The sequence below is a fragment of the Scyliorhinus torazame genome, chromosome 5 (assembly GCF_047496885.1).
Source record: "Scyliorhinus torazame isolate Kashiwa2021f chromosome 5, sScyTor2.1, whole genome shotgun sequence".
NCBI lineage: Eukaryota > Metazoa > Chordata > Chondrichthyes > Carcharhiniformes > Scyliorhinidae > Scyliorhinus > Scyliorhinus torazame.
In genome coordinates this window covers 135,275,068-135,294,992 of record NC_092711.1, presented here as the reverse complement: position 1 = coordinate 135,294,992, position 19,925 = coordinate 135,275,068, and the positions used below count along the sequence as shown (strand labels likewise).

At 59.9% G+C, this 19,925-nt stretch overlaps 1 protein-coding gene across 1 annotated transcript; it reads right to left on the bottom strand.

The window, feature by feature from the left end:
- Nucleotides 1-7,040: 7,040 nt before the first annotated feature.
- Nucleotides 7,041-19,529, bottom strand: LOC140419825 (immunoglobulin lambda-1 light chain-like). Its single transcript, XM_072503851.1, has 4 exons — nucleotides 19,460-19,529; nucleotides 18,886-19,203; nucleotides 16,872-16,907; nucleotides 7,041-8,127 (listed from the first exon to the last, which is right to left on the bottom strand). Exons 1-4 carry the CDS (start codon nucleotides 19,503-19,505, stop codon nucleotides 7,796-7,798), a joined length of 732 nt encoding a protein of 243 aa, XP_072359952.1. The 5' UTR covers nucleotides 19,506-19,529; the 3' UTR covers nucleotides 7,041-7,795.
- Nucleotides 19,530-19,925: the final 396 nt, after the last annotated feature.

The following is a 19,925-nucleotide window of genomic DNA, read 5'->3' as shown; positions in this document are numbered from 1 at the left end:
CTCCCACTCTGCCCTCTCTCCCGCTCTGCCCTCTCTCTCTCTCTCCTGCTCTGCCTCTCTCTCTCCCGCTCTTCTCCCCCGGTCTTCCCCCCCCTTCTCTATCCCGCTCTGCCCCCTCTCTCTCCCGCTCTGCCCACCGCCTCTCCCGCTCTGCCCTCTCTCTCTCCTGCTCTGCCCTTTCCCGCTATGCCCCCTTACTCTCTCGCTCTGCCCCCTCTCTCCCGCTCTGCCCTCTTTCTCTCCCGCTGTGCTCTCTCTCTCCGGCTCTGCCCTCTCTCTCTCCCGGTCTGCCCTCCCTCTCCCGGTCTGCCCTTCCTCTCCCGCTCTGCCCGCTCTCTCCCGCTCTGTGTCTCCTGCTCTGCCCCCTCTCTCTCCCGCTCTTCTCCCCTGGTCTTCCCCCCTTCTCTATCCCGCTCTGGCCCCTCACTCTCCCACTCTGCCCCCTCTCTCTCCCGCTCTGCCCCCTCTCTCTCCCGCTCTGCCCCCTCTCTCTCCCGCTCTGCCCCCTCTCTCTCCCGCTCTGCCCCCTCTCTCTCCCGCTCTGCCCCCTCTCTCTCCCGCTCTGCCCCCTCTCTCTCCCGCTCTGCCCCGTCTCTCCCGCTCTGCCCCCTCTCTCGCTCCCCAGCTCTGCCCTCTCGCTCTCCCGCTCTGTCCCCTCACTCTCCCGCTCTGCCCCCTCTCTCCCGCTCTGCCATCTTTCTCTCCCGCTCTGCCCTCTCCCGCTCTGCCCAATCTCTCCTGCTCTGCCCCCTCTCCTGCTCTGCCCCTTCTCTCTCCCGCTCTGCCCCTTCTCTCTCCCGCTCTGCCCCCTGTCTCTCCGCTCTGCCCTCTCTCTCTCTCGCTCGGCCCTCTCTCCCACTCTGGCCTCTCTCCCGCTCTGCCCTCTCTCTCTCCGCTCTGCCCTCTCTCCCGCTCTGCCCTCTCTCTCCCACTCTGCCCCCTCTCCGCCCTGCCCTCTCTCTCCCGCTCTGCCCTCTCTCTCTCCCGCTCTGCCCCTCTCTCTCCCGCTCTGCTCTCTCTCTACCGCTCTGCCCCCTCTCTGTCCCCTGTCTATCCCGCTCTGCCCCCTGTCTTCCGCTCTGCCCCCTGTCTCTGCCGCCTCTCTCTCCCGCTCTGACCTCTCCCGCTCTGCCCCCTCACTCTCCCGCTCTGCCCCCTCTCTCTCCCGCTCTGCTCCCTCTCTCTACCGCTCTGCCATCTCTCACTCCCGCTCTGCCCTCCCTCTCTCCCGTTCTGCCCTCTCTCCCGCTCTGCCCTCTCACTCTCCTGCTCTGCCTCTCTCTCTCCCGGTCTTCCCCCTTCTCTATCCCGCTCTGGCCCCTCACTCTCCCGCTCTGCCCTCTCTCTCTCTCTCTCACACGCTCTTCCCCCTCTCTCTCCGCTCTGCCTGCTCTACCCCCTCACTCTCCTGCTCTGTCCCGCTCTGCCCCCTGTCTGTCCCGCTCTGCCCCCTCTCCCGCTCTGCCCCATCTCTCACCCCCTCTGCCCCATCTCTCTGCCCCCTGTCTCCCGCTCTGCCCTCTCCCACCCTGCCCCCTCTCTCTCCCGCTCTGCCCCCTCTCTCCCGCTCTGCCCCCTCTCTCTCCCGCTCTGCCCCCTCTCTCTCCAGCTCTGCCCTCGCACTCCCGCTATGCCCCCTCTCCCGCTCTGCCCCGTCTCTCTCCCGCTCTGCCTCCTCTCTCCGCTCTGCACCTCTCTCTCCGCTCTGCCCTCTCCCGCTCTACCCCCTCACTCTCCCGCTCAGCCCTCCCTCTCTCCCGCTCTGCCCTCTCTCCCGCTCTGCCCTCTCTCTCCCGCTCTGCCCCCTCTCTCTCCAGCTCTGCCCTCGCACTCCCGCTATGCCCCCTCTCCTGCTCTGCCCCCTCTCTCCCGCTCTGCCTCCTCTCTCCGCTCTGCACCTCTCTCTCCGCTCTGCCCTCTCTCTCCCGCTCTACCCCCTCACTCTCCCGCTCAGCCCTCTCTCTCTCCCGCTCTGCCCTCTTTCCCGCTCTGCACTCTCTCACGTTCTGCCCCCTCTCTCTCCGCTCTGCCCCCTCTCCCGCTCTCCACCTCTGCCCCCTCTCTCTCCCGCTCTGCCCTCTCTCTCTCCTGCTCTGCCCTCTCCCGCTATGCCCCCTTACACTCCCGCTCTGCCCCCTCTCCCGCTCTGCCCTCTTTCTCTCCCGCTGTGCTCTCTCTCTCCCGCTCAGCCCTCTCTCTCTCCCGGTCTGCCCTCCCTCTCCCGCTCTGCCCCTTCTCTCTCCCGCTCTGCCCCTTCTCTCTCCCGCCCTGCCCTCTCTCTCTCCTGCTCTGCCTCTCTCTCTCCCGCTCTGCCCTCCCTCTCTCCTGCTCTGCCTCTCCCTCTCCCGCTCTTCTCCCCTGGTCTTCCCCCCTTCTCTATCCCGCTCTGGCCCCTCACTCTCCCGCTCTGCCCCCTCTCTCCCGCTCTGCCCTTTTTCTCCTGCTCTGCCCCCTCTCTCTCCCGTTCTGCCCTCTTTCACTCCCGCTGTGCTCTCTCTCCCGCTCAGCCCTCTCTCTCTCCCGGTCTGCCCTCCCTCTCCCGCTCTGGCCCTTCTCTCTCCCGCTCTGCCCCCTCACTCTCCCGCTCTGCCCCCTCACTCTCCCGCTCTGCTCCCTCTCTCTACCGCTCTGCCATCTCTCTTTCCCGCTCTGCCCTCTCTCTCTCCCGTTCTGCCCTCTCTCTCTCCCGCTCTGCCCTCTCTCCTGCTCTGCCTCTCTCTCTCCCGCTCTTCTCCCCCGGTCTTCCCCCTTCTCTATCCCGCTCTGGCCCCTCACTCTCCCGCTCTGCCCTCTCTCTCTCTCTCACGCTCTGCCCCCTCTCTCTCCGCTCTGCCTGCTCTACCCCCTCACTCTCCTGCTCTGTCCCGCTCTGCCCCCTGTCTGTCCCGCTCTGCCCCCTCTCTGTCCCGCTCTGCCCCTCTCCCACTCTGCCCCATCTCTCACCCCCTCTGCCCCATCTCTCACCCCCTCTGCCCCATCTCTCACTCCCGCTCTGCCCCCTCTCTCTCCCGCTCTGCCCCCTCTCTCTCCCGCTCTGCCCCCACTCTCCGCTCTGCACCTCTCTCTCCGCTCTGCCCTCTCTCTCCCGCTCTACCCCCTCACTCTCCCGCTCAGCCCTCTCTCTCTCTCCCGCTCTGCCCTCTCTCCCGCTCTGCCCCCTCTCTCTGCTCTGCACCTCTCTCTCCGCTCTGCCCTCTCTCTCCCGCTCTACCCCCTCACTCTCCCGCTCAGCCCTCTCTCCCGCTCTGCACTCTCTCACGCTCTGCCCCCTCTCTCCCCGCTGCCCCCTCTCTCTCACGCTCTGTCCCCTCTCCGCTCTGCCCTCTCTCTCTCCCACTCTGCCCCCTATCTCCCGCTCTGCTCCCTCTCTCTCCCGCTCTGGCCCCTCTCTGTCCCGCTCTGCCCCCGTCTCCCGCTCTGCCCTCTCTCTCTCTCGCTCTGCCCTCCCCGCTCTGTCTCTCTCTCCAGCTCTGCCCACGCTCTCTCGCTATGCCCCCTCTCTCTGCCATCTCTCCGGCTCTGCCCTCTCTCCCGCTCTGCCCCCCTCCCGCTCTGCCCCCTCACTCTCCCGCTCTGCCCCCTCTCTCTCCCGCTCTGCCCTTTGTCTCCCGCTCTGCCGCCTCTCTCTTCCGCTCTGCCCCCTCTCTCTCATGCTCCGCCCTCTCTCCGCTCTGCACCTGTCTGTCCGCTCTGCCCTCTCTCTCCCGCTCTACCCCCTCAGTCTCCCGCTCTGCCCTCTCTCTACCTCTCTGCCCCCTGTCTCTCCCGCTCTGCCCCCTGTCTCTCCCGCTCTGCCCCCTCTCTCACACTCTGCCCCCTCTCTCTCAGCTCTGCCCTCTCCCGCTCTGCCCCCTCACTCTCCCGCTCTGCTCCCTCTCTCTACCGCTCTGCCCCCTCTCACGCTCTGCCTCCTCTCCTATTCTGCCCTCTCTCCCGCTGTGCCCCCTCTCTCTCCCGCTCTGCCCCCTCTCTCTCCCGCTCTGCCCCCTCTCTCTCCCGCTCTGCCCCCTCTCTCTGCTCTGCCCCCTGTCTCTCCCGCTCTGCCCCCTCTCTCTCACGCTCTGCCCTCTCTCCCGTTCTGCCCCCTCTCTCTCCCGCTCTGCTCCCTCTCTCTACCGCTCTGCCATCTCTCTCTCCCGCTCTGCCCTCCCTCTCTCCCACTCTTCCATCTCTCTCTCCCGCTCTGCTCTCCCTCTCTCCCACTCTGCCCTCCTCTCCCATTCTGCCCTCTCTCCCGCTGTGCCCCCTCTCTCTCCCGCTCTGCCCCCTCTCTCTCTGCTCTGCCCCCTGTCTCTCCCGCTCTGCCCCCTCTCTCTCACGCTCTGCCCTCTCTCCCGTTCTGCCCCCTCACTCTCCCGCTCTGCTCCCTCTCTCTACCGCTCTGCCATCTCTCTCTCCCGCTCTGCCCTCCCTCTCTCCCACTCTGCCATCTCTCTCTCCCGCTCTGCCCTCCCTCTCTCCCACTCTGCCCTCCTTCTCTCCCACTCTGCCCTCTCTCCCGCTCTGCCCTCTCTCTCTCCTGCTCTGCCTCTCTCTCTCCCGCTCTTCTCCCCGGTCTTCCCCCCCTTCTCTATCCCGCTCTGCCCCCTCTCTCTCCCGCTCTGCCCACCGCCTCTCCCGCTCTGCCCTCTCTCTCTCCTGCTCTGCCCTCTCTCTCCCGCTCTGCCCCCTCTCTGTCCCGCTCTGCCCCCCTCTCCCGCTCTGCCCTCTCTCCCGCTCTGCCCCCTCTCTCTCCCCGCTCTGCCCCCTCTCTCTCCCGCTCTGCCCCCTCTCTCTCCCGCTCTGCCCCCTCTCTCTCCCGCTCTGCCCCCTCTCTCTGCCCGCTCTCTCTCCCGCTCTGCCCTCTCTCTCCCGCTCTGCCCTCTCTCTCTCCTGCTCTACCCTCTCTCCCGCTCTGCCCGCTCTCTCTCCCGCTCTGCCCTCTGTCTCCCGCTCTGCCCTCTCTCTCTCCTGCTCTACCCTCTCTCCCGCTGTGCCCCCTCTCTCCCGCTCTTCCCCCTCACCTTCTCACCCTCATCCAACATGTGACCTACCCGCTCCCCTGCCCCTTCCCCCACCCAACAGCTGTGTGGGTGGGTGTTGTGGGCTCGAGGTTGTTCCTGCCCCTGGGGCAAACGTGTGCCTGCAACTTCTATTCCACGTTTCTGATGAACCTGAAACCGTCATCCATTATAAATGCCCAGAAAGTGGATTGGGGAAAAAAGGCACAGAGGCAGACAGGGGAGAGAGAGCTGGGTCGCTGTCTGAACCATGTTGCAACACAGTTGTCGAGGCCCTGCTGGAAAGGCTTCCCTAGCTGAGCACACGGTGCATTAAAGCCTACACCGGTGTACACAGGAACCCATGGCTGTGCTCCTGGGAGGTGTACTAAGCAAGGGGCCTGTTTGCTATCTCGGATGGGTGTCGAAATGACTCCACTGCTGCTAGTGGAAGAATTCTGGAGGGAGGACGTGCCGTCCAGGGCTAACTGTCCTCAGAAAACGCTTTGTGCCTGTAAAGCGCAGCGAGGCCTGTCGAGGCTGGGAAAGATGCGGCAGAAATGCGTCTGATGAGGCCTTTCTGTGTGAAGGGTTTCATCCATATGGGGTAGCACAGTGGTTAGCACAGTTGCTTAATAGCTCCCGGGGCCCGGGTTTGATTCCCGGCTGGGTCACTGTCTGTGCGGAGTCTGCACGTTCTCCCCGTGTCTGCGTGGGTTTCCTCCGGGTGCTCCGGTTTCCTCCCACAGTCCAAAGATGTGCAGGTTAGGTGGATTGGCCATGATAAATTGCCCTTAGTGTCCAAAATTGCCCTTAGTGTTGAGTGGGGTTACTGGGTTATGGGAATAGGGTGGAGGTGTTGACCTTTGGTAGGGTGCTCTTTCCAAGGGTCGGTGCAGACTCGATGGGCTGAATGGCCTCCTTCTGCACTGTAAATTCTGTGTCTATAAACAGGCCCAGGCCACCTGGCCCCCTCGCGCTTAGCTCTCTTGCCCCGCCTCCCCAATCAACTCCACTTGCCGCCTGTCTCAGCACCCCTTCAGTATCATACAGGCTTCCGTAAGTTCACATCTCGCTCTTATTGTGTCCAATGAGTACAGGCCCCCAACCTGTTCAACCTTTCCTCAGAATACGGTGAACAGCTTTTCTCCCCTTTTACCTAAGGGACGAAATCCCGGCATTGGAGGCAGTCCCGAGAAGGTTCACTCGGTTGATCCCGGGGAGGGAGGGATTTTCTTACGAGGAGAGGTTGAGTAGGTTGGGGCCTGTCCTCAGTGGAGTTTAGAAGAATGAGAGGCGACCTTATTGAGATAGAGGGGATTCTCGGGGGCTCGACAGGGGAGATGCTGAGAGGATGTTTCCTCTTGTGGGAGAGTCTAGGACCAGAGGGCAGAATCTCAGAGTGAGGGGGTCGCCCCATTTCAGACAGAGATGAGGAGGAATTTCCCCTCTTGGAGGGGGGTGAATGTGTGGAATTCTTTCCCGCAGGGAGCTGTAGAGGCTGGGCCGTTAAGTATGTTCAAGGCCGAGACAGACAGATTTTTAATCCGTGAGGGAATCGAGGGTTTATGGGGAAAAGGCGGGAAAGTGGAGTTGGGGATAATCACAATCTCATTGGGCGGAGCAGACTTGACGGGCCGAATGGGCCTACTTCTGCGACGCCTTATACGACTAACCCCCCGCCCCCTCCACCCCCCCTTCATTCCATGAATCAGCCTAGTGAAACTTCTCTGAACGGCCTCCAATGCAAGAATCTGGCTTACAGCCGTCACTGCTTTCTTGAGGGGCAATTGGTGATGGGCATTAAATACTGGGCTGGACACTGCCCCAACGCTCAGTCCCAATGTGAACAGTCACATTGCCAGAGTTTAATTCCAAAGGGCTGCATTTGAAAGCGATCTCCCAACACAGTGGGGAGGACTATGATGGGGTCGCTGAATCAAAGGAAGTTGCCCGCGGCTTATATCCGTGCCCCCGCTCCCCACCCCAACCCAAATTGGACGCGGTGCTCCGGACGGTTCCACCCCTGTTACAGCAGGAAAGTCTGGTCGAGTCACAGGCTGGGAGTCGAGTTCTTTATTCACAAAACATACAAAAGACACGAGCAAAGGCAGATTACAGGACACGCACCCGAGGAAATTAGACTCCGAGAATGCTGGCCGACGCAACAACAGCGCCTACAGTGGAGAAGTAAATCGTTAGCTCCTGAAGATGTGATTGGGGGGGAGGTGGAACAGTCGCGTTTGGGAGCCGCCCACGTTAGAGGCAGAGGGTCTCGTCGCCGTGGCCTGCTCTCCTCAAGATTTCGGAGCATCACCTCGGGAAGGCAGCCCGGACGAACGGGGAAGATGAGTCGCGGTCTGTCAAGAGCGTCGCAGGCTGGCGGCGGTGGGGGGGACACAAGTGGCCTTCAATCTCTGGCACTCGAAGAATCCTCTGCACCTGTGAGGGGACTGCGCCTTCGGAAGGGAGAGACTGACCCTCGGGAGGGAGACAACGCGGATCCAGTGGGCAAGGTGCCCCCGGATTCTCGAGGGTTACATTACGAGGAGACGCCGCTCAAACGAGGGGCTGGAGCCCCTCGAGATCCGAAGGTCGACTTGACCACCAAGGGTCAGAGGTCAAAACCAGCAGCTGCCCAAAACAGCCAAACCCCGCCACCTCCCTTCTCAGGTCCAGCCGGGATTCTCAGCGTCGATCGGGGAATGTTCCAGGAGGCGTTCCTCAAAGCGTGGGGGGAGGGGGGAGGAGGAGAGGGGGAGGGGGTGTGACCTCCCTTCACCCAAAGAGAGAGAGAGAGAGAGACGTTGGGGAGGTCAAGCGTCGCAGGTCGTGCTGCTCAGGGTCCTCTCGATGGGCTGGGCCTGCGCCTGGTGCCGGACCCGGCAGGCGTAACGCCGGCCCGCCTGCCAGTCGCTGGCGGGCAGCCGCAGGTAGCTGGCCAGGCGGTGGGTGCCTTCGGCCTCCAGGGTGACCGGGCTCCAGCTGGCTCCCGCGCTGACCTCCGCGCCGTTGGAGCTCCACTCCACGTTCACGAACCCCGGCTTGAAGCCGCTCACCAGGCAGCTGAGGGTGGCCGTGCTGGACTGGGACAGTTCCTCCGCCGAGGGGGGGAAGACGGTGACCGATGGCGGGAGAGCCGCACTACCTGTTAGAGGGGGGGAAAGGGGGACAGTTAGAGATCAATTGAGCAGCAGGTTAACCGTGACATCCAAAAAAAAACCCATCTCCTTTAGATTTCTTAAATATCCCTTCCCAGATCATTTGTAGCCCGTCCCGTCAACTTGAGGAGTTGAGTGGTTTCATTGGGGGCGGGGGTGGCATTTTAGCTCGCGGTTGGGAGCACAATGGAGCAGGAGGGGTAGTTTGAGTGGGGGGAGGGGGAGGAAGGTGTGATGGGGGTCGGGGAAGGAGGGAGGCAGTAGTGGTGTTGCCCCGACAGTGCAGAAGTAGTCCATTGAGTCCACACTGACAATCTGAAAGAGCACCCTAGCAGGTCCCCCGATCTCCCCAACCCCACCTAACCTGCACATCTTTGGACTGTGGGAGGAAACCCACACAGCAGACATGGAGAGACCATACCCAGGCAGTCACAGACAGAGAGGCTGGTTTAGCACAGCGGGCTAAATCGCTGGCTTTTAAGGCAGGCCAGCAGCACGGGTTCAATTCCCGAACCAGCCTCCCCCGGACAGGCGCCGGAATGTGGCGGCTTCATTTGAAGCCTACCTGTGACGATAAGCCATTTTCATTTCGTTTTGTTTCACCCAAGGCCGGAATCGAACCTGTGCCTCCGGCGTTGTGAGGCAGCGGTGCTAACCACTGTGTCACTGGAGAATCGGTAATGCTGGGGGGGACACTGGTTCGCATCCCACCGTGGCAGATGGTAGAATTTACTAATGCCCTTTAGGGAAGGGGAAATCTGCCGTCCTGACCTGCATGTGACTCCAGAGCCACAACAATCTGGTTGACTCTTAAAGGCCCTCAGCGATTTACAATCGTGCTCGATCCCAGTCAGTGACCTGCCAACATCCCATAAACTATTGCAAATAGGGTAATGTGGAGGGGGAGGGGTTGAAATGCTTGCGGTGGAGGATAGGACATACAGTGCAGAAGGAGGCCATTCGGCCCATCAAGTCTGCACCGACCCACTTAAGCCCTCACTTCCCCCCCTATCCCCGTAACCCAATAGCCCCTCCTAACCTTTTTTGGTCACTAAGGGCAATTTATCATGACCAATCCACCTAACCTGCACGTCTTTGGGCTGTGGAAGGAAACCGGAGCACCCGGAGGAAACCCACGCAGACACGGGGAGAACGTGCAGACTCCGCACAGACAGTGACCCAAGCCGGGAATCGAACCTGGGACCCTGGCGCTGTAAGGCCACAGTGCTATCCACTCGTGCTACCGTACTGCCCCAGGCTTTTAAATTATTTTTCTGGGACATAGACATCACTGGTGGGGCCCCAGTATTTGTTGCCGATCCTTAATTTCCCCTTGAACTGAGTGTGGCTCGTTCAGGCATTTAATAGTGGGTGAGGGGTTCCTGCGGTCACACAGAGGCCAGTGTGGCCGTGGCACAGGGGTGTGGATGGAGGATCAGGGGAGTCGGGTCACTGGGAGGGGATGTGAGGCTTTGCTGAATTTCAACGCTGTTCCAATTTCCACCACCCAGGGGCACTGTGGCGTCAAGACATTCAGTAGCAGCAAGTCAGTGGGAAGGCTGCACTGTCAGAGGGTCAGTACTGAGGGAGTGCCGTACAGTCAGAGGGTCAGAACTGAGGGAGTGCCGCGCTGTCAGAGGGTCAGTACTGAGGGAGTGCTGTACTGTCAGAGGGTCAGTACTGAGGGAGTACTGCACTGTCAGAGAGTCAGTACTGAGGGAGTGCTGTACTGTCAGAGGGTCAGTACTGAGGGAGTACTGCACTGTCAGAGGGTCAGTACTGAGGGAGTGCTGTACTGTCAGAGGGTCAGTACTGAGGGAGTACTGCACTGTCAGAGGGTCAGTACTGAGGGAGTGCCGCACTGTCAGAGGGTCAGTACTGAGGGAGTACTGCACTGTCAGAGGGTCAGTACTGAGGGAGTGCTGCACTGTCAGAGGGTCAGTACTGAGGGAGTGCTGCGCTGTCAGAGGGTCAGTGCTGAGGGCGTGCTGCACTGTCAGAGGGTCAGCACTGAGGGAGTGCTGCACTGTCAGAGGGTCAGTGCTGAGGGAGTGCCGCACTGCCAGAGGGTCAGTACTGAGGGAGTGCCGCACTGTCAGAGGGTCAGTACTGAGGGAGTGCTGCACTGTCAGAGGGTCAGTGCTGAGGGAGTGCTGCACTGTCAGAGGGTCAGTACTGAGGCAGTGCTGCACTGTCGGAGGGTCAGTACTGAGGGAGTGCTGCACTGTCGGAGGGTCAGTATTGAGGGAGTGCTGCACTGTCAGAGGGTCAGTACTGAGGGAGTGCTGCACTGTCAGAGGGTCAGTACTGAGGGAGTGCTGTACTGTCAGATGGTCAGTACTGTGGGAGTGCTGCACTGTTGGAGGGTCAGTACTGAGGGAGTGCTGCACTGTCGGAGGGTCAGTACTGAGGGAGTGCTGCACTGTCAGAGGGTCAGTACTGAGGGAGTGCTGCACTGTCAGAGGGTCAGTACTGAGGGACTGCTCTGCTGTCAGACGGTCAGTACTGAGGGAGTGCCGCACTGTCACAGGGTCAGTACTGAGGGAGTGCCGTACTGTCAGAGGGTCAGTACTGAGGGAGTGCTGCACTGTCAGAGGGTCAGTACTGAGTGAGTGATGCACTGTCGGAGGGTCAGTACTGAGGGAGTGCTGCACTGTCGGAGGGTCAGTACTGAGGGAGTGCTGCACTGTCAGAGGGTCAGTGCTGTGGGAGTGCTGCACTGTCAGAGGGTCAGTGCTGAGGGAGTGCTGCACTGTCAGAGGGTCAGTGCTGAGGGAGTGCTGCACTGTCAGAGGGTCAGTACTGAGGGAGTGCTGCACTGTCAGATTGTCAGTACTGTGGGAGTGCCGCATTGTCAGAGGGTCAGTGCTGAGGGAGTGCTGCACTATCAGAGGGTCAGTACTGAGGGAGTGCCGCATTGTCAGAGGGTCAGTGCTGAGGGAGTGCCGCATTGTCAGAGGGTCAGTGCTAAGGGAGTGCTGCACTGTCAGAGGGTCAGTACTGAGGGAGTGCCGCATTGTCAGAGGGTCAGTGCTGAGGGAGTGCTGCACTGTCAGAGGGTCAGTACTGAGGGAGTGCCGCGCTGTCAGAGGGTCAGTACTGAGGGAGTGCTGCACTGCCAGAGGGTCAGTACTGAGGGAGTGCTGCACTGTCAGAGGGTCAGTACTGAGGGAGTGCTGCACTGTCAGAGGGTCAGTACTGAGGGAGTGCCGCACTGTCAGAGGGTCAGTGCTGAGGGAGTGCCGCACTGTCAGAGGGTCAGTACTGAGGGAGCGCCGCACTGTCAGAGGGTCAGTACTGAGGGAGTGCTGCACTGTCAGAGGGTCCGTACTGAGGGAGTGCTGCACTGTCAGAGGGTCATTACTGAGGGAGTGCAGCACTGTCAGAGGGTCAGTACTGAGGGAGTGCCGCACTGTCAGAGGGTCAGTACTGAGGGAGTGCTGCACTGTCAGAGGGTCAGTACTGAGGCAGTGCTGCACTGTCAGAGGGTCAGTACTGAGGGAGTGCTGCACTGTCGGAGGGTCAGTACTGAGGGAGTGCGGCACTGTCAGAGGGTCAGTACTGAGGGAGTGCCGCACTGTCAGAGGGTCAGTACTGAGGGAGTGCCGCACTGTCAGAGGCTCAGTACTGAGGGAGTGCCGCACTGTCAGAGGCTCAGTACTGAGGGAGTGCCGCACTGTCAGAGGCTCAGTACTGAGGGAGTGCTGCACTGTCAGAGGGTCAGTACTGAGGGAGTGCTGCACTGTCAGAGGGTCAGTACTGAGAGAGTGCTGCACTGTCAGAGGGTCAGTACTGAGGGAGTGCTGCACTGTCAGAGGGTCAGTACTGAGAGAGTGCTGCACTGTCAGAGGGTCAGTACTGAGGGAGTGCCGCACTGTCAGAGGCTCAGTACTGAGGGAGTGCCGCACTGTCAGCGGGTCAGTACTGAGAGAGTGCTGCACTGTCAGAGGGTCAGTTCTGAGGGAGCGCCGCACTGCCAGAGGGTCAGTACTGAGGGAGTGCCGCACTGTCAGAGGGTCAGTACTGAGGGAGTGCCGTACTGTCAGAGGGTCAGTGCTGAGGGAGTGCTGCACTGTCAGAGGGTCAGTACTGAGGGAGTGTCGTACTGTCAGAGGGTCAATGCTGAGGGAGTGCTGCACTGTCAGAGGGTCAGTACTGAGGGAGTGCCGTACTGTCAGAGGATCAGTGCTGAGGGAGTGCTGCACTGTCAGAGGGTCAGTACTGAGGGAGTGCCGCACTGCCAGAGTGTCAGTACTGAGGGAATGCTGCACTGTCAGAGGGTCAGTACTGAGGGAGTGCCGTACTGTCAGAGGGTCAGTGCTGAGGGAGTGCTGCACTGTCAGAGGGTCAGTACTGAGGCAGTGCTGCACTGTCGGAGGGTCAGTACTGAGGGAGTGCTGCACTGTCGGAGGGTCAGTATTGAGGGAGTGCTGCACTGTCAGAGGGTCAGTACTGAGGGAGTGCTGCACTGTCAGAGGGTCAGGACTGAGGGAGTGCTGTACTGTCAGATGTTCAGTACTGTGGGAGTGCTGCACTGTTGGAGGGTCAGTACTGAGGGAGTGCTGCACTGTCGGAGGGTCAGTACTGAGGGAGTGCTGCACTGTCAGAGGGTCAGTACTGAGGGACTGCTCTGCTGTCAGACGGTCAGTACTGAGGGAGTGCCGCACTGTCACAGGGTCAGTACTGAGGGAGTGCCGTACTGTCAGAGGGTCAGTACTGAGGGAGTGCTGCACTGTCAGAGGGTCAGTACTGAGTGAGTGATGCACTGTCGGAGGGTCAGTACTGAGGGAGTGCTGCACTGTCGGAGGGTCAGTACTGAGGGAGTGCTGCACTGTCAGAGGGTCAGTGCTGTGGGAGTGCTGCACTGTCAGAGGGTCAGTGCTGAGGGAGTGCTGCACTGTCAGAGGGTCAGTGCTGAGGGAGTGCTGCACTGTCAGAGGGTCAGTACTGAGGGAGTGCTGCACTGTCAGATTGTCAGTACTGTGGGAGTGCCGCATTGTCAGAGGGTCAGTGCTGAGGGAGTGCTGCACTATCAGAGGGTCAGTACTGAGGGAGTGCCGCATTGTCAGAGGGTCAGTGCTGAGGGAGTGCCGCATTGTCAGAGGGTCAGTGCTAAGGGAGTGCTGCACTGTCAGAGGGTCAGTACTGAGGGAGTGCCGCATTGTCAGAGGGTCAGTGCTGAGGGAGTGCTGCACTGTCAGAGGGTCAGTACTGAGGGAGTGCCGCGCTGTCAGAGGGTCAGTACTGAGGGAGTGCTGCACTGCCAGAGGGTCAGTACTGAGGGAGTGCTGCACTGTCAGAGGGTCAGTACTGAGGGAGTGCTGCACTGTCAGAGGGTCAGTACTGAGGGAGTGCCGCACTGTCAGAGGGTCAGTGCTGAGGGAGTGCCGCACTGTCAGAGGGTCAGTACTGAGGGAGCGCCGCACTGTCAGAGGGTCAGTACTGAGGGAGTGCTGCACTGTCAGAGGGTCCGTACTGAGGGAGTGCTGCACTGTCAGAGGGTCATTACTGAGGGAGTGCAGCACTGTCAGAGGGTCAGTACTGAGGGAGTGCCGCACTGTCAGAGGGTCAGTACTGAGGGAGTGCTGCACTGTCAGAGGGTCAGTACTGAGGCAGTGCTGCACTGTCAGAGGGTCAGTACTGAGGGAGTGCTGCACTGTCGGAGGGTCAGTACTGAGGGAGTGCGGCACTGTCAGAGGGTCAGTACTGAGGGAGTGCCGCACTGTCAGAGGGTCAGTACTGAGGGAGTGCCGCACTGTCAGAGGGTCAGTACTGAGGGAGTGCCGCACTGTCAGAGGCTCAGTACTGAGGGAGTGCCGCACTGTCAGAGGCTCAGTACTGAGGGAGTGCTGCACTGTCAGAGGGTCAGTACTGAGGGAGTGCTGCACTGTCAGAGGGTCAGTACTGAGAGAGTGCTGCACTGTCAGAGGGTCAGTACTGAGGGAGTGCTGCACTGTCAGAGGGTCAGTACTGAGAGAGTGCTGCACTGTCAGAGGGTCAGTACTGAGGGAGTGCCGCACTGTCAGAGGCTCAGTACTGAGGGAGTGCCGCACTGTCAGAGGCTCAGTACCGACGGAGTGCTGCACTGTCAGAGGGTCAGTACTGAGGGAGTGCTGCACTGTCGGAAGGTCAGTTCTGAGCGAGTGCCGCACTGTCAGAGGGTCAGTACTGAGGGAGTGCTGCACTGTCAGAGGGTCAGTACTGAGGGAGTGCCGCACTGTCAGAGGGTCAGTACTGAGGGAGTGCTGCACTGTCAGAGGGTCAGTACTGAGGGAGTGCTGCACTGTCGGAGGGTCAGTACTGAGGGAGTGCTGCACTGTCAGAGGGTCAGTACTGAGGGAGTGCTGCACTGTCAGAGGGTCAGTACTGGGGGAGTGCCGCACTGTCAGAGGGTCAGTACTGAGGGAGGGCTGCACTGTCAGAGGGTCAGTACTGAGGGAGAGCTGCACTGTCAGAGGGTCAGCACTGAGGGAGTGCTGCACTGTCAGAGGGTCAGTACTGAGGGAGTGCTGCACTGTCAGAGGGTCAGTACTGAGGGAGTGCCGCATTGTCAGAGGGTCAGTACTGAGGGAGTGCCGCACTGTCAGAGGGTCAGTACTGGGGGAGTGCTGCACTGTCAGAGGGTCAGTACTGAGGGAGTGCAGCACTGTCAGAGAGTCAGTACTGGGGGAGTGCCGCACTGTCAGAGGGTCAGTAGTGGGGGAGTGCCGTACTGTCAGAGGGTCAGTACTGAGGGAGTGCCGCACTGTCAGAGGGTCAGTACTGAGGGAGTGCCGCACTGTCAGAGGGTCAGTACTGAGGGCGTGCCGCACTGTCAGAGGGTCAGTACTGAGGCAGTGCTGCACTGTCAGAGGGTCAGTACTGAGGGAGTGCCGCACTGTCAGAGGGTCAGTACTGAGGGAGTGCCGCACTGTCGGAGGGTCAGTACTGAGGGAGTGCCGCACTGTCAGAGGGTCAGTACTGAGGGAGTGCCGCACTGTCAGAGGGTCAGTACTGAGGGAGTGCTGCACTGTCAGAGGGTCAGTACTGAGGGAGTGCTGCACTGTCAGAGGGTCAGTACTGAGGGAGTGCTGCACTGTCAGAGGGTCAGTACTGAGGGAGTGCTGCACTGTCAGAGGGTCAGTGCTGAGGGCGTGCTGCACTGTCAGAGGGTCAGTACTGAGGGAATGCTGCACTGTCAGAGGGTCAGTACTGAGGCAGTGCTGCACTGTCAGAGGGTCAGTACTGAGGGAGTGCCGCACTGTCAGAGGGTCGGTACTGAGGGAGTGCCGCACTGTCAGAGGGTCAGCGCTGAGGGAGTGCTGCACTGTCAGAGGGTCAGTACTGAGGGAGTGCCGCACTGTCAGAGGGTCAGTACTGAGGGAGTGCCGCACTGTCAGAGGGTCAGTACTGAGGGAGTGCCGCACTGTCAGAGGGTCAGTACTGAGGGAGAGCTGCACTGTCAGAGGGTCAGTACTGAGGGAGAGCTGCACTGTCAGAGGGTCAGTACTGGGGGAGAGCTGCACTGTCAGAGGGTCAGTACTGAGGGAGAGCTGCACTGTCAGAGGGTCAGTACTGGGGGAATGCTGCACTGTCAGAGGGTCAGTACTGAGGGAGTGCCGCACTGTCAGAGGGTCAGTACTGAGGGAGTGCCGCACTGTCAGAGGGTCAGTACTGGGGGAGAGCTGCACTGTCAGAGGGTCAGTACTGAGGGAGTGCCGCTCTGTCAGAGGGTCAGTACTGAGGGAGTGCCGCACTGTCAGAGGGTCAGTACTGAGGGAGAGCTGCACTGTCAGAGGGTCAGTACTGGGGGAGTGCCCTCTTGTCCTCTGGATCCCCAACCCCCCCCCATCCCCACTTCCCGCCTCATGGCGCTTCACAATTTTTTAAGAAGCCTCCGTGTCTTTGCTGGCTATAGGGATGCGCATCCTGTTCCACTTCGGTTTACGCCTTTCGGCGCCCCTCCCCCACCGCTGTCGCCAGCAGAATGTGACCTAGCCCCCCCTCGACACCCATCCCGCATCCTTTTTCTTTCCATAAATTTTGAGTACCCAATCATTTTGTCCAATGAAGGGGCAATTAACATGTTCAATCCACCTACCCTGCACATCATAGAATTATAGAATCATAGAATTTACAGTGCAGAAGGAGGCCATTCGGCCCATCGAGTCTGCACCGGCTCTTGCAAAGAGCACCCTACCCAAGGTCAACACCTCCACCCGATCCCCATAACCCAGCAACCCCACCTAACACTAAGGGCAATTTTGGACACTAAGGGCAATTTAGCATTGGACAATCCACCTAACCTGCACATTCTTTGGACTGTGGGAGGAAACCGGAGCACCCGGAGGAAACCCACGCAGACACGGGGAGGATGTGCAGACTCCGCACAGACAGTGACCCAAGCCGGAAATCGAACCTGGGACCCTGGAGCTGTGAAGCAATTGTGCTAAACACAATGCTACCGTGCTGCCCACATCTTTGGGTTGTGGGGGTGAGACCCACGCAGACACGGGGAGAATGTGCAAACTCCACACGGACAGTGACCCAGAGCCGGGATCGAACCTGGGACCTCGGCGCCATGAGGCAGCTGAGCTAACCACTGCGCCACCGTGCTGCAAGTCCCACATCTTAACCATTCCCGACGAGGACGGGGGTCGGAAACAGTTAAAAAAGCAACAGCAAGCAAGAGTTATACCGTTTGCACGTGTTGCCGATTTGAAGAAGTAAGCATTGAAAGCAGGTCACTTACTTTTAACGTCCAGTGGTGTTCCATTGCCGGTGTAAAACCCACAGCGATTTGTCGCAAGGGGAGCACCGTACAAAAACCTCAGCCCTTTCATTTAGATCTTCCTTCACGGGGGATGCAGGCGTCGCTGGCCGGGCCCAGTATTTATTGCCCGTCCCTAATTGCCCCTTGAGGAGGTGGTGGGTGAGCCGCCTTCTCGAACCGGCTGCAGTCCCTGTGTGGTGTGGGTAACACCCACAGTGCTGTCAGGGAGGGAGGTCCAGGATTGTGACCCGGCGACAGTGAAGGAACGGCCGATATATTTCCCAGTCAGGATGGTGAGTGTGGGGCTCGGAGGGGAACTTGCAGGTGGTGGAGTTCCCCATGTGTCTGCTGTCCTTCGAGGCGGTAGGGTTTGAGCCTTAGAGAGAGCGAGAGAGAGAGGGGGTCAGTGAACAGAGAGAGATTAGGATCTGGCCCTGCGCGGGGGAAACCAACGGAAGCTGGAGGTGAGACATCGCAACGGAGAGAAATCTGGGGTCCAACTGGCACTGCAGAGGCAAAGGCCTCGCTCATTTCCCCACCTCTGACTCCTCAAGGCCCCGGTCCCCCCCCCCCCCCCCCCCCCACTTCCTGCTTTCTACTTGAATGACCGATCGCTGTCCATTCCAACGCACTCCCAGCCCGGCCTCCTCCCACCTTCCCGCCCCCTGCAAACTTCAGCTCATTCAAAAATCCAGCACCCATTTCGCCTCGAGCCCCTGTCCCCGGCCCCCATCTCCAATTGCCCCCTGAGTGGGTGGTGGGTGAGCCACCATCTTGAACTCTCTGCATTCCGTGTGTGGTGTAGGGAACGCCCATTGTACCGTTAGGGAGAGGGTGTTCCACGACCTTTGACCCAGCCACAGTGAACCGGATCCCGGTTCCGGCAACACCTCCATTTTATTTTATTTATTTATTTTTTATAAATTTCGAGTACCCAATTATTTTTTCCAATTATGGGGCAATTTAGCGTGGCCAATCCACCTAGCCTGCACATCTTTGGGTTGTGGGGGCGAAACCCACGCAAACACGGGGAGAATGTGCAAACTCTACACGGACAGTGACCCCGAGCCGGGATCGAACCTGGGACCTCGGCGCCGTGAGACTGCAGCGCTACACCTCCATTTTAAAGTTCTCCACCTCAGCGTCAAATCCTTCCGTGGCCTCCCCCTTCCCAAACCCTCCCAATCTCTGCCATCTCCTCCAACGACCCTCTGAGTTCGCACCCCACCCCCCCACCCCCACCCCCACACCCCGCCTCCCAAAACTCTCAATTCCCTCCCTGAAACCTCTCTCCACCTCCCTACCCCCTTAATGACACTTCTTGGGGACAGCACGGTGGCGCAGTGGTTAGCATTGTTGCCTCACGGCGCCGAGGTCCCAGGTTCGAATCCCGGCCCTGGGTCACTGTCCGTGTGGAGTTTGCACATTCTCCCCGTGTCTGCGTGGGTTTCGCCCCCACAACCCAAAGATGTGCAGGGTAGGTGGATTGGCCACGTTAAATTGCCCCTTAATTGGAAAAAAATGAATTGGGTACTCTAAATGTATTTTAAAAAAGACACTTTGAACCTACCTCATGGGCAGCACAGCTGCATAGTGGTTAGCACTGCTGCCTCACAGCACCGGGGACCCGGGTTCAATGCACTGTAGGAATTCCATGACTTCCACGACGTAGCATTTAGAACGGTGGGAAGTTCCGTTGCAGAGAGAGGCCATTCAGCCCCCATGGCCTCTCCCCCTGATAGCTCCCCATGTGGCTCGTTGTCCAATCCCCTTTCACCGATGAGTGCCCGAGGGAACGTTCTCGTCGAAAAGGCGCGATACGGCTGCAGGAGGGCGTGCTCCTCCAATCAACGCGGGGCGGGCGTGGGGAGACCTTCCGAGGGTCCCAGAGGTCCAAGGAGGGAAAGGGGGTGGTACAGGTTCCGCAGTGCGAAGGAGGGGCTTGAGGTCTCGGAGGAGGTTTTTGTCATGGCGTGTATCACTGTGTGTCCTACGTTGCTTATCCAAATCATACAGTAATAGACAGCCCCGTCTGCGGCCTCCACATTACCGACGGTCAGGTAGTAGGTGAAACTGGAGTCCTGGGCCGAGGGCGTGAATCGGTCCGTGATCCCCGGGGCTCGGTAGATCTTTCTGTCAGTAGCATAATAGAGAACACCCTGGGGTGTCTTGCCCGGTGCCTGACGTACCCAGCTTATGCCATAGGTGCCGGCACTGGCACCGTGGAGGTTGCATTTCAGTTTAACCGTCTCTCCCAAGGCGACCGGTCCCGTGAGTGGGTCTTGAGTGACGCGAGGATCGGCCCAGACGCCTGGAAAAATAATGAGACAGCTGTCAGTGAAGGAGAGCGACGCGATCCGGACCCCACACACACCGGCCCCCTTTAAATAAATTAAAAGGGAAACAGTCTCAATGATGGAGAGCGACTCGCTGTGGACCCCACGCCCAGCCCGCAACGCCCTCCCTGTCCCTGAAATTAATTGAAAATTGATTAAAATTAAACAGCAGAAAGGCTAAGTCTTTCCCGCTGACTCCCGGACCCTGTCGGAGGGAAACATCCCACTTACTGGCGAACTGCACGATCAACACGAACAGGAGGCGAGCAGGTTCCATGGTGTGAGGTCCTTCAATCTCTGCTCTGTCACTGCCCTGCCTGCCACCCGGGTTTTTAAAGTCGCCCCAGACCCCCTCGCTCTCTCCCTGGGGTTGTTTTGCATTCGGCATCCTGTATGCAAATCTGCAGTGACCAATCTCTTCCTCCCCTACCGGGGCACCCCCACACCCAGGCCCCAGGTGCAAACCGATGCTGATTTCAGTGGAAGAACAGCAATAATAAACCTCGTCCTCTCCCACTGTCTGACTGCGACGCCTCTCACAGTTGGCCAGCCTCCCGTCAAGTTTCCCATTCGGTCTCAACTCCTGACCTCGCCCACCACGAGGGCGGCAAATTTGAGTCCAGCCAAAAGCCTTTCGTGTGGAACCTTTTCCCCAAGAGCCTTCTGAAAGCCTCGCGCGCACTGAGGTTGATATTCC